This window comes from Nuphar pumila, chromosome 3 (genome assembly GCF_984573655.1).
Source record: "Nuphar pumila chromosome 3, dmNupPumi1.hap1.1, whole genome shotgun sequence".
Classification (NCBI taxonomy): Eukaryota; Viridiplantae; Streptophyta; class Magnoliopsida; order Nymphaeales; family Nymphaeaceae; genus Nuphar; species Nuphar pumila.
In genome coordinates this window covers 144,652,450-144,667,207 of record NC_143251.1, presented here as the reverse complement: position 1 = coordinate 144,667,207, position 14,758 = coordinate 144,652,450, and the positions used below count along the sequence as shown (strand labels likewise).

Here is a 14,758-nt window from a genome sequence, read left to right as displayed (position 1 = left end):
GGAAAAACTGGTATCTTCATAGCGATTGATTTTGGATCACTGAAAAAACATCAGATTTCGATAATTCAAAAGCTGGTTCCCACTAAACAAAACCTATAAATCACATCTACGGTGTTAGACGTGAGAAAAAAATACTTAAACTACGATTTTTGAAGGAGTCTAACGAGGCCTAACAAAAAAGGGGGCCTAAGGAACACATTACTCATATATATATATATATATATATATATATATATATATATATATATATATATATATATATATATATATATATATATATATATATATATATATATATGTGTGTGTGTGTGTGTGTGTGTGTGTGTGTGTGTGCTAAATGAAACGTTCTAAATGTCTCTTCAAGTTTTTTTTTTTAAATTATGACTGTACATATGTGATCTATGTACTTGTTTTTATAGAGATTAGCTCTTGTAGTGTTTGATTATGAACCATGGGTGGGTTTTTATAACATTAAAAAAATCAATGGTCTAAAATCTTTGTAAACTTTTTTATGTGGATCGGGCAAAGTGCCGATCAATAATTCAAGATCCAAATGGATCTTGATGCGCAAAAGCTAAACTGGGTAGTTTAAAAACTGATAGTTTTCAATGAAGGGTTTTTTGAGCCGTATTGCACTTCAAACTGAAGGACAATGCCAAAGGAGCTTTTTTAGATAACATGTAACGACCCCAACTCATGCCCGTTAAAAAGTGGTATTTTTTTTTAAACATTACGAAATATTTCTAGAAACACGAGGGCCTTTACAGTCGTAACCACACCATAACTACAAGGGATCGTATACTACCATCTCTAAAAACCAAACATCTTTATTTAAATAATTTCATAAGGTCTAAAGGTTGAGAACATGAATAACAATAATAATAAAATAATGTATCCCAAAAAGTAGAGCCCTCTGTCCAAACAAAATATTGTCCAACAGTCGTGCAATCCTCGTAATCTCTCTGAAGTAGCAAGTCTCATCACTGAGACTCTGAGGCTGTGAAAAAACACCAGAAACAGGGTGTCAGAATATAAAATCCTGCATACGAATTTCTCTATCAATTCAAATAAGTAGAAAGAACCTAAATTAGATTCAAGCGATATTTTTAAAGTAAACATACAACTATTTCATGTTTCAGTACATCATTTATGCATTCTAAAAATAGCAGTTGTAAAACAGGATATATCATATTCAGAAAGCAATACATGTGCATGATCTAATGTGAAACAGTAAATTGCATGGATTCAATGCACATGCATGAATAACTTATTAAGTTATTATCATGATTCTCTTCTTACATGTATGTCCCTAATAATGCACATCATTTTGTGTTTCTCTTTTTATTAGCATAACCCACAGATACTCGAAACGGGTAAAAAAAAAAATCTTGAGTTCAAGTTGAATCTCCTGTTGTCATTTATTACTCAATTTGTATTTTCATATTGGGTTTCCTACTTGGCCCTCGACCGACTTTGGGATTCAGCACCCTCTATCGAAACATTAGAATTTAGCATATAATGTCAGGACATTAGGGAAATCAACATCCACTAATGCTACTTTCTTGGTATACCAATAACAACAGTTGTGTTCTACACACTACCCCCAGGCAAACTGGCGGAATCTCCCTAAAACCGTGGCCGAGAGGTGAACCACCTAGTTGGGTTCAGGGGCATAAACGCAAACGAAGTTGTTGTATCCTCACGGTTCCCCAAAACCGTAGTCTAGGACTCCTACCCACAAAAGAAGGGACATCCAGGAAGGCAGTAATTACATTGTTTTCATGTTTATCTTTCCATTTAAAGTTATGATTTATTTCATTTCTTTGTTTTGCAATTCAACATGCAAAAATTAAACATTTGTTTCGCAAGTCAGCATGCGAAAGCTCATTGCGGTACCTCAGCCCACTTTCCTATGCAACAATGTAATTTATCACAAGTCATCAAATCAACATACATTTTTTTTTATGCATATAAACATTTAAATAAGGAGCAACCCCAAGATTCTTACAGTCTACGATGATCCACTATTGATCATCGAATGCATTTAGGTTCAAAGTCATAACAAGAATGTCACATATGCAAATCCTTACATGCATTATCTCTACTAACCATGCAAACACTCATAACAATATACAAGTGAGGAATCATGCCACTATCAAGTTATGCACATGTTTCTATATAATTATGTAGCGATATTTAAAGGTTTCGAATAACCAATACTTCATAAGTACTTGAATTAAAATTCCAGCATAAGCATAACACAAACAACTATATAAATAATTTTGCCCTCACATGTAAATCTGCACTTATGTGAAATTTTGCATTCATGTCAAATTCGATATTCATGTGAAAATCTGCATTTGCATGTAAACTTGGTATTCATATAAAAGTTGCAGCCCTACAAAATTTCTGAACTCATGTGTGCACCTTGATATTCACATGAAAATCTACAGTCATGTGCATATTCTGCACTCATATGCAAACTCTGCATTCATATTAAAACTTTGCAGCCGAGTGAAATTTCTGCATTCATATTTAAACTCTGCATTCATGTGCAACTTGGTATTCATATGAAAACTTTGCAGTTATATACAAATTCTGCACTCATGCAAATTCTGCATTCATATTAAAACTCTGCAACTAAGTGAATTTTTTGTATTCATATTTAAATTTTGCATTCATGTGCAACTTGGTATTCATATAAAAACTATGCAGTCATATGCAAATTTTGTACTCATATTAAAACTCTGCAGCCAAGTGAAATTTCTGCATTCATGTGCAACTTGGTATTCATATAAAAATTTTGTAGTCGTATGCAAATTATCCACTCATGTGCAAATTTTGCATTCATATTAAAACTCTGCATCCAAGTAAAATTTCTGCATTCATATTTAAACTCCGCAATCATGACCCATCTATATACATACAAGCATATATATATATATATATATATATATATATATATATATATATATATATATATATATATATATATATATATATATATATATATATATATATATATATATATATATATATATATATATATATATATATATATATATATACATATATGTAAGTACTTACATATATATACCCATTATACTCTTTTCTTTACAAGGACAAATGTCCAGTCTTGTACTGGACAGTTGCCTGGGACCAGACAACAAATTATCTTATCCCATCTGACTGCCCTGACTGGGACTAGATGGTCATCCGTCCTATCCCACAGGTTTTTTTTAAATACATACATATATATATATATATATATATATATATTATTATACTTTTCTTCTTAAAACAAGGGATTTGGGATTAGAGTAAAAAAAATAAATTCCTCGTGATAGCCCTGTACAGATCTGTCCACTCAGACAATTAACAAATCTGTCTGGACTTGACAGTAGGTATACTGAGCCAGGTTTTTCCCGTTTGTCCAGCTTGTCCCGGACCACCGAGCATACACAAATAAAATTTAAGTTTTTTTTTCTTGTATTCAACATAGAACACCCCTTCAGTTCTGCACAGATTTGTCCACCATTGCAAGGGACAGATCTGTCAATATATATATACATAGGTGTATATATGTATGTGATCTATAAATGCACATACAACTAAAATATGCATATACTTACGTATAATATGCATGGTTTTAGAAATAAGGCATTGATCGTATAAGCATCAATCCCAAGAATCAAAATACAACTAGATCCTTATGTATTCGTCAATTTTTCTTATGTTAACCATGAGAAAACCAGACAAGATTCATGATTTATATAGAAAATATGGCTTAAATCAGATTTAAGCTCTTTCCTCCTACTCGAATCAAAAAAGATGAACCCATACCTTTTTCGAGATTTGAAGAGAACCCAAAAATGCTTTGCTTTCATGGAAGGATAGAGGTCTTCTTACTCCTTCCTTTTCTTCTCCCTTTCTCTTTCACTCTCTCGCTCTCTCTATCTTTCTCTCCTCTCTTTTTTTTCTTTCTTTAAAATATGAGAGACCCTCTAGGGTTTTTCTCTTTAGGGGTTGGAGATAGAGTTTTCATTCTATCTGCACCTTTTTCTACTTTCCCTATTTTTACTCTAACCTTCCTTCTTTTTTGGTTCAAATCTTTCCCCGACTTTTATACCATGGCATACCTTTTTCTCTTCTTACTTTAAGGTCAAGGTAGATTTTAGCCAAAAGGTAAGTTTTGAAATTCGGAATTGATATTCATTAAATAATAAATTAATTATTTATGACTTATTTCTTACTAAATAAGCATCCAGAAGCTTTCAAAGGGTATCTCATCTCTCTTGAGGCCTTTTTACCTTTAATTTAACTTTAAATTTAATATAAAGAACGAATTTACAACTATATCATTATTAGATATGAGTTTGGATCTGGATCCAGATTCAAGATCCAAATCTATATTCAAACCTCATTTGGATCCTGAGTTGGATCAAATCCTAATTAATATGGGTCCTAGGCAAAGGCCAGATCCATGTTAATTTGGATCAAAAGCATTGGATCCAGGCTGATCCAAATTCGGACCCAGCTCGTAGAGGCGTTCCCTTTTTGAAAAAAATGATTTTTGGGCCAACTGTAGCTTGGATTGGGACAAATAAATTATCGTTGGACTCAATATTCTGAGGCATATCCAATGACATATATTTTGAATCTCGTTTCCAGATTTTTTATGATTTTAACCCAAAATTTGCTTGAATTTAAAGGTCAACAATAAAACTCCTTAGTACCTTTTTGTTGGCTCATATCGACCTTGGCGATAGGATCTAAGCCAAACCCAAACTTCATTATCCCTTTTCTAATATGGGATGTCCATCAATTTTCTCCTATACTTAACCAATTTTTTCAAAAATTTTAAATTGACCAAGTATGAAAATGTGTAACTTTACATAACAAACCCTCCTTTTCAATGAATCTAAAAACTCACAAATCCGACCACTGATGTTCAAGATATAGACCGAACACCAAACTAATGGATCGATGTTCACAGGTAAGTCTGTTGTAACTATCCAGTTTGGACAAGTCAAAACATAACTGTTCTCTATGAATTCAGTGAATAATCTAAAAACAAAAGTTGTAGAAAATTAAGTTTTGAAACCAGAAAAACTAAAATCACTCAAATCGAGCGTCGTATAACTTCGATATGACCCGAGCAAAATGACAGTCTGGTACAATTCTGTACAGTTACTCTTGAGATTGTTCCGTCTATTCCAAGACACTTTGGACCATGAAGACAATTGATTCAACAAATTTATTTAATATGAAAATTATAGAAAATTTAATTATCAAATCAAAGCAACAAAAATCACTTGAATTGGAGTTCGGATTACTCTGCTATAAACCAAACAAGGGGTCAGACTCTTATGTTCCTGACAGTCACTTGAATGACTATTTTCTCAGTTATAGACCCGTTTTGACAGCCAAATCGAATGAATCAGAAAATTCTCTAAACTTATAAGTTGTAGCCACAAATGTTAGCTTTCTAACATGCTATTACACGATAATTTTTATGAAGCAAATTAAAAGTTATGATTCAATTTGTGCGTTTGTGTTTGATACACAGACAATCACAGAACCGAATGATGTTACATGATTCAACAATACATTTAGTTTAATCCAAATTTTAATGTTAGGGGTTTACTGATCAACCTGCATACACAACGCTTCTACATGTATATTATCTAATGCCAAATCCCTTCCACCTTATCCCAACTTTGGTTAGACTAAGCAAGGATTATAAACATGCCACAAATATCAAACAAGCTAGCAGAAGATAATCTCTTAGATCAAACAATATGTATAACTAGTTCAAACTGAGGCAAGTTTAATCAAACCTAATTAAAAGTCACAAGATAAATTTCTAGCAAAGTATCAAGATTCACATAAACATGAATAACAAAAAATATATTCCCTTCTAACTTGACAAGGGTACAAAGGACAAGGAAGTAGCCATAACGCTTGGTAAAGATTTTGAACAACTACTATGGACACACGAACATGTTCACACACAACTCTAGTTCACACCCAGACACAGCTATGGTTTGCAAACGGTCGAGTTGTAACAAGCTTAAACAAAATGTCCCAATGTATAAGACAACTAGGAAAGATCTACTATGTTTTTTCTTCAACAAACTTTTTTAGCTAAGAAAGAAGACTCCTCCTCCTTTTTCCTGGACTCTTTTAAGGGAGGAAGAATGGTAGCATAGCCTCTCATTAGTCATGTTGGAGGCCACCTCCTTAGTGGCTAATGAGAAGGCTAAATTTGAAATAATTTCTTTTGGATGGTCAAGAAGGAGGTGTCCTCCTATTGGCCACCTTGGAGGTGACTTAGGCTTAGAGTGACTTTAAGTCTACCTTCATCTGCACCAATAGAAAGTCAAGTTACACTCCTCTTGACTTTGGTTAAACAAGTTCAAATGGGGTCCATATTGGTCCAGCCATGGGGGGGCCAATATAGATCAATTTAAGACAAATTGCATTTAGTCTAAGATCAAATTCATGCAAATGGATCTCAAACCATTTTAGAGTAAAATAAAATTTTTAAAAAAATAAAATCTACCCCAATACCCCATACACCCTCTAGTGCCCTAAAATAATCCTACTAGACAACAAAACTATTCAAATCCATAAGATCTGACACCTAAATATATATATAAAAAAGAAAATTGCAGAATTGATTCGAATATACAAAAAAATGGAATCATAAAATTAAAATAAAGTTTTTGAGATTATTGAATTAAAATTTGCAAGAAATTAAATGGTAAATAACCAAAATACTCCTCGGTCCAAAATGGACCCGAAACGAGGTTGTTTTTTTGAAATGGAGTCGCGGGTCGTGCAATTCAGATTGGGTCTTTGCTCTTCGCGACTATCTAAATGCTCTGCATCACTTTTGAATGCTCCAAATATCATTTTTTTAATAAAAAAATATATGATCAAGGTGTGGATTCCTATTAAGTCGACCATGCCCAACACATTTATCAAGTCAGAACTGCGATAAAAATACCGAAAGAGCAGAAAAACCCATTTAGCATGTTTCATTTAACATATTTCATTTAGCATGGACCCATTTCTATACATGTATATACACGTAATATATATATATATATATATATATATATATATATATATATATATATATATATATATATGTATATATAATGGGCCGAGCTAGGCTGCAGCCCATTTAAGGCCGAGCTTAGGCCTAAAGAATCAATAGTAGTTACAAGCCCGAACCCTTGAAGGAGTTGTTTATGCTTCCAACCAAAAGAGAGAGTCCACAACGTCTCCCAAATCCATTTCCCTTAAATTCCAATAGTTTTATGTCCCCGGTTCCTTGCAACTCCCTCCAACACAGGTTCCTTAGTAGAGCCTAAAGTTTTATAAACAGTTAGTTATTGGTTACATCAGACTTTGTGGGTTATAACCCATGTTTCATGGTGTTTAGATTTTATGGAAAACCAGAGGTGTGGGGCAGGGCCGTACCTGTGTTTTATGGGGCCTGAGGCGGAGGGAAAAAATGGGCCCCCTAATTAATAGTAGGAGTTCTGGGGATAGGGCCTCGAATTTTTTTGAGCCCCTATTAAAAATGGGCTCCCTAAAAATAGGCCCCCTATTAATAGCAGGAGTTGGGGGGCATGGCCTCGGAATTTTTTTGAGCCCCTATTAATAGTAAGAGTTCGAGGGCAGCGCCTCCAATTTTTTTGGGGCACCTGTTGAAAATGGAATCCCTATTAAAAATGGGCCCCTAAAATTTTTTTTGGCCCAGGGGCCTTGAGGCCCAAGTCTCATTGGCCTCTTAACAGGTCCGGCTCTGGTGTGGGGGGACTAGACTGATTTGGCTCATGGGTCTTGATTAAGGGTGTCAATATATGGGTCGGGTTTTGTTCGGACACAGGTGAAACCAGATTTAGACTAGATTTTCGGGTATGGTATCGAGTCTGCACACAGGTCTAATCGGGTCCACTATAAGAAAAATCATAACCGGACCTGATAAGAACTACATGAACCAAACCTGGTAGAACCATGTTTTTTTCAAGTTTACATTAAAAAATTTTGGGTCCTAATCGGAATTCAGGTCAAGTATCTGGTATAGAATTTCACAAACTATACCTGAGTCCATGTATTAATCAAACCTTCAGGTCCGGACCCAGGTCTTAATGGTGTATTCATATTTATCACTATACTTGGACCCTATAGGGTTTGGTTTGGGTCGGATCCGGGTAAACCAGGCCCGTTGACACCCCTAGTCCTGACCCACTTGGTTTAGGCCCGAATTAGAGCCGTGCCTATACTACCTGACTAACTCGAGGGGTCTGCTCCACCACAGAGGTTTGCCTGATTGTTGCATCCCAAAGTGGGAAACTTTTTATAATGCATCAAAAAAACATTCTTTGGGATCTAATCCAATTGTCACTAAGAGTATATTCACGACTTCTAGTATACCAACTGGATCAGACCCAGTTCCCTTTTGAACCGTGAAGAAGACGCGTGAAGGAACTTGGACTGGAGTTGCTTGATTTGTTGCCTGAACATAGCCACAATCAATGCTAACCCAAACAAGGAACCATCCTGTATATTCACGACTTCTAGTATACCAGCTGGATCGGACCCAGTTCCCTTTTGAACCTTGAAGAAGACGCATGAAGGAACTTGAACTGGAGTTGCTTGATTTGTTGCCTGAACATAGCCACAATCATTGCTATCCCAAACAAGGAATCATCTTGTTTTACTATATATATATATATACACAAACCGTCCAAACCAGATTTTAAAGGTGTTTTTTTGGCAAATATGATATTATAGCTGTGATCTCCATGGTAAAAAAAAAACTAAGAACCAACTCTGGTAGTATATATTTTCGAAGTATGTGTAGGATTTTATAATGTGCTAAAAATCAATGAATTGAAAACTTTGAAGTCTTATATATCCTAAAAATCCAATTTAAATTGCATAAAAAAAAGTAGTCAATTAGAGTCAATTAGAGTCAATTATTAGGTTTTTGTTAATGAAGATCACATCAATACTGTCAGATTTGTCAAAAAAATGCTTTTAAAAATAATTTTTAAAAGTGATTTTAGACTGTCTGTACCTTCCTTTGGTTGGACGGTACTCCCCCTTTCCTTTAAAATTTTCTTATTGTCTAGTAGTCAAGTTGGGCTTACACAGACAGTTAGGGCTGGTAAATGAGATGTTCAAGCTTGGCTTGTTCATAGTTAGGCTGTGCATGAGCGAGCAAAATGGTGTTTTTTTAATATTTACACAGATAAACCACCCTCAGGATTAGAGACCCAGCCACGCTGGCTTTGCCTGTTGCACTTACTATCACTGTTGTGACGGTGTAAAATTCTGTGGGCTTACTCCTTTTTACGCTGCTAGGATAGTGATCATAAGTACAACAGGTAGAGCCAGCGCAGCTAGGTCTCTGATCCTGAGGGTGATTTCTACGTGTAAATATAAAAAAAATGACAGCCAGCTCTTTGTAGTTCTTCTTCAAACACTCACTTGATGAGTTCAAACAAGCCAGATGCATGGACTCGAGCTGCGAGCAGCTCGATTCATTTTGCAGCCAGTACAGCCTTAGGTAAACCCCATTTAGATTCTAAGCATTCCCAATCTTTCCAAAAAAAGTCCCACGTTTTCTCAACAAAATTTCAGGACCCAATCTTGAATGAAATAATCAAATAGGGAACTCATTTGGATTAACTGCCCCACAGCCATAGTGAAAACTCAAGAGAAAATGATTTTTTTTTAAATCTCATAAATTTCAGCAAAATTTTTGCAATAAAAATAAATTCAAAATATTAAAATATTTTTATAAGAAAATATAAACAAGCAATATTTAAAAAAACCACACAAATTTTCACAATAAATAGCCTATAAAAAGATAATATCGTTTTTTAAAACATGATATTTATGTTTTTGATGCAAAACTCATCAGAATTACCGTTTTTAACTTTCGGGTAATTTCTCAAGGTATTTTCGCGAGATATGTAATAAGCTCATAGCATAATAAAATAGGCAAAGCACGGCTTTTCAATCCAAAGGCTAAAGACATCATTTTATATGGATAGTCCACAGGATAATCTCACTCAAAAGATGTCTGAACACATGAGATTCTTTTTTCTTGGAATATCGGGCAAAACAATTTGGTGGTTTATCTTTCTCTGCCTTATCATGTAAGACTACAGCAACTTTAGCTTGTTTTTTTTCAAGAATATTACAAGAGTTATGTAGAAGAGTAATAACTCTAACCAGTTGAATTGGAATAACAAGATTAAGACGTCTTGAAGTGCAATAATCGAAGAGAGAGAGATCACGCGGTTTACGAGGTTGACGCAGAAGACGTCCAAAGCCTTATGATAATTCCTATGTACACTTAAGCCTATATATAATCACACCTCCCCTTCAACTTCTCTCACACACTCACCAACTAAAAGAGAAGAGCTAGAGAATCATCTCTTTAAAGGTTCCAATATGACTCCTTTCACCACCTTCTTCCCTCTCCTCACAACCATTATTTTCTTCACCACCTTCATCCCCTTTTCCTTCTCACAGACCGACCCCAACCAAGTTGCCCCATCCAATGCCTGCAATGTCACCACCAACCCTTCCTTCTGCAAGTCCCTCATACCTCCTCAGACGCGCTCCAACCTCTACGGCTACGGCCGGTACCTCGTCAAGAAGTCGCTGGACCAGTCGGCGATGCTTTGGTCCCTCATAGACCAAACCATAAGGGACAACGCCACACTCACTGAACCAGTAATAGGCGCGCTCAAGGATTGCTTGTTCCTCTCCCAACTCAACAATGACTTCTTGGTGACCTCCCTGAGCACCCTCCAATCGAGCGACACGACCACCCTACAAGATTCGCAGGGTGACACGGTCCAGACCCTACTCAGTGCTACAGTCACGAACCAACAGACGTGCTACGATGGGCTCACCCAGGTTTCCTTCTTAAGAAGCAAGAACTCACTCTATGAACCACTTGCGAATGGGTCTCAACTTTATAGTGTGTCCCTAGCCATGTTCACCCACTCCTGGGCTCCTAAAACCAGGACCAGGAGGTCTCCCAAGCCCCATCGCAAGCTGCTCGACGATTTGAGGGTTGGGCGAGGCGGTTTCCCCAACTGGGTGAATCGAGATATCTTCCGGCTCAATAGGAGGATGGCTCTTGACACTGGCAGTGTGCTGGTGAAGTCCATCGTCACGGTTGCTCAAGATGGTAGTGGAAATTACACCACCATCGGCCGATGCCATCGCTGCCGCCCCGAATAACACGCTACCCAGCATTGGCTACTACGTGATCTACGTCAAGGCCGGTGTTTATGAAGAGCATGTTAATATAGACAAGAAGAAGAAGAATCTGATGATGTTGGGGGATGGCATCAACAAGACGATCATCACCGGTAACCGCAGTGTGGTAGATGGCTTCACCACCTTCAACTCTGCAACTTTTGGTAAGCTCTCTATCAAGTTTCCTTCTTCTTCATCTTCATCTTCTTTGGATTGATATCTGATAAGGATTATCTAGAATGTGCTGGCGACAGGTGTTAAAAAAACAAAAAACAAAACAAAAAAAGCATTAGCTGGCTTTGGTGGATTTAGGAAACATGGGTACATGGCTCTTAGACCATTCTCCTGCGCCCATCTCGGATGGACCTTTTACTGTCTAATCCGAAAATATGTATATTGGGTAATGAGATGGTCCAAATGAGACCGGTTTGGTTCTGAGGCTGTGGTGCTTGTTATGCAGAGTACGTTGCCGTCGATAGGAAATCTTGTCATATTCAATATCACCAATTTTTGGTCATATTGGCATGATGGAAAGAAGATATCGCCACCTTACACGCTTTCTACTTAACCCTTATTATCGGTTCCGTCTCCTATCTCTCAGATTCGTCTCGTTTCTTTTCTTTTTCTTTTTTTATGACGAGAAACCCTCGCCGAGAACTGGGCCACTTAATGGACCCACCTCGTAGCGAGGTAAACCCCGGGTGGAGCTAATGATCACCCTGCCTTGGATGGCCTAAACTATGGACACACTCGTGCAGAATTGGGGTTTGATCCGATGCCCTCATGTCAACGCCTTCGTAAGCACTCGGACTGTCCATGTGGGCAACCCCGACTCGTGGCCCTAAAGATTCGTCTAATTTTATGTTCACAAAATTTTGTTGATATTGAATATGATCATATATTGGATGGGCCGCTCCCTGTATGCGTGCGTGCAAGAGAGAGAGAGAGAGAGAGAGAGATTCCAATCACCATAGTCGGCTAGGCCAAAAAACACGGCTCCACAGATTCAAATACAAGGAAAATTCACTGCTAGTTTGAGCGGTACATTTCAAGATGGATGGTAAAGAAGGGCCAAATATAAGGATGGCTTTGACTTATGTGATTCTAGATCCAATTGGGGTCCTCAATTGGTCAAAGACCACCGTTGATTTGTAGAAATCAGGTAAATTAGTCATCCATATTTGAGATAACCATCTCTATCTCTGGAGTTAAACTTAATTGGTTCCCATATTCTTACTTAAATTTCACATCTACCTTGCATGACTTCAGTGCCGTAATCTAATACCAAATTTCAACTTTGTGCAGCTGCAGTTGGACCAAACTTTGTAGCCATGGACTTAACAGTGCAGAACACGGCTGGGCCAGACAAACATCAGGCAGTGGCGGTGAGGAATGATGCTGATCTCTCCACATTCTATCGTTGTAGCTTCGAGGGCTATCAAGACACACTCTACACGCACTCCCTCCGTCAATTCTACCGAGAATGCGACATCTACGGAACCGTCGATTTCATCTTCGGCAACGCTGCCGTCGTCTTCCAAAGCTGCAACCTCTATGCCAGGCTGCCCATGGCTGGCCAACAGAACATGTTCACAGCACAAGGCAGAACAGACCCTAATCAGAACACAGGCACCTCCATCATAAACTGCTCCATACTGGCTACCCCAGACCTATCTGCCAATGGCCAGATCAAGTCATTTCTTGGTAGGCCATGGAAGAACTACTCAAGAACTCTTTACATGGAGTCCTTCATTGACAGTGTGATTGATCCTTCTGGTTGGGCACCATGGTCCGGTGATTTTGGCCTGAGCACGTTGTACTATGGGGAGTACAACAATACGGGACCAGGAGCAGACACTAGCAACAGGGTGACATGGCCTGGATATCATATCATGAGTTCAAGTGACGCCACCAACTTCACAGTGGCCAACTTTGTGCAAGGTGATGTGTGGTTGCCTGCCACATCTGTGCCCTTCTCAGTTGGGCTCGCTTGAGTTGGAACAAATTTGTTAGGAAAAGTGGGGTCGAGTTCGACAACAAGCTCCTTCTAGGTTAATGAAGAGGATGGACTTCAATATTTGTTTATTCTTTAACACATAATTATAATCAGTGGTGTTTCAATTTAATTAATTACTTATTCAAATGTACTAGTTCATTACATGCCTTGTTTTTTAATATATTCTCTATAGTCTATTGCTGGCTCATATTTTTTTAAAATTATTGTAAGTGTTTTTTTAAGCTTGATAATATATAAAATATATATAATACATCTAATAAATATATAATAAATGTATAAAACATATAGAATATATAGAATATATGTATAAAATATGTAATATATAAGTATATAATATGTAAAACGATCCTGTACGAGCCGAGTTGAGATTGTCATGTTTGTGCTCTGCTCATTTACCTAAACAAGCTGGCTTGTGGCTTAACTCTTCGAGCTCAATTTCTGATTGGATTCAAGCTTCTCACGAGCCGAGCCAAGCCCAATGGCAAGTTGATCCAGCCATAGCAAGTTGTGCTGAAGTAGTGATATTGCCGCATTTAGAGGGAAGAAATGCAACAATCCTAAGAAGAAAAAACAACATTACAGACAGCAAGGAGCTGGTTTGAGGACTTGTTTCTCATCCTATGTCATTGCATATCCAAGCGGGTTCTGCGCAATTGGCTAGGGCCTAGCTCGTGAAATGTCAAGTTGAAGGGGCGTCTCTAGTTCCAAACACAGGGTGCTTATCCCTTGCCACAATGCCGAAGCTCCGTGCATCTCCTGACACACAAGCGTGATCTGTGGTTTGATGTCAATGAACACTGTGAAAAAGGAATGCTGATCAGGAGCGATCACAGTACACACCAAAAGTGTGCTTCTGCACCTGACTGCCCTCCATCTCTGGGTAGAGCCTGTCAGCTGTGAGCCCAACAGTGAGATGGAGGGCAGTCGGGTGCAGAAAAAAAAGGTGCAGTGGCATACTTTTGGTGCGCACCTGATGCCCTTGCAAAAAAGGGCACAGGTCAACTGATTATACCTTTCAACTAACAAAAAACTGTGGTTTTCATCTCGGCTTTGCAAAAACAAAAGGGCTTACATCACTACATCAAAGTATCCATTTTTTTTCACCCCTACCCTCTCCCCCCCTACCCTTTGCAAAAACAAAAAACTGTCTTTTCTTTTTCTGTCTTAGGGCCTGATCTCAGCAAGACAAATACCCTTCGGCTTGTTCTATGATTGGCCCTATGAGATTGCCACAGGATCTTATCCTGTTTCAGGGGAATGCGATGTTTCTCTTTGGGCTCTTTGGTTTTTGTCGGTTGTTTATTGTTTACTCTAAGTTTCTGGTCCATTGGTTTAATCTAAAGCATCATTGACTAATTTTTATTCAGTTCTCACATTTGGTTCTTCCTTTTGCTTAGAATATTGAAGAAAAGGTACAGTTTGCTTTTTTTTTTCTAATCA

At 37.5% G+C, this 14,758-nt stretch overlaps 2 protein-coding genes across 2 annotated transcripts; both read left to right on the top strand.

Annotated features, from left to right (window-relative positions):
* Positions 1-10,482: 10,482 nt before the first annotated feature.
* LOC149844250 (putative pectinesterase/pectinesterase inhibitor 41) lies at positions 10,483-11,283 on the top strand. The gene has a single exon (XM_090001062.1). It carries the CDS (start codon positions 10,483-10,485, stop codon positions 11,281-11,283), a length of 801 nt encoding a protein of 266 aa, XP_089857188.1.
* A 76-nt stretch (positions 11,284-11,359) lies between these two features.
* LOC149844249 (putative pectinesterase/pectinesterase inhibitor 41) lies at positions 11,360-13,341 on the top strand. Its single transcript, XM_090002108.1, has 2 exons — positions 11,360-11,465; positions 12,607-13,341. Exons 1-2 carry the CDS (start codon positions 11,375-11,377, stop codon positions 13,293-13,295), a joined length of 780 nt encoding a protein of 259 aa, XP_089858234.1. The 5' UTR covers positions 11,360-11,374; the 3' UTR covers positions 13,296-13,341.
* Positions 13,342-14,758: the final 1,417 nt, after the last annotated feature.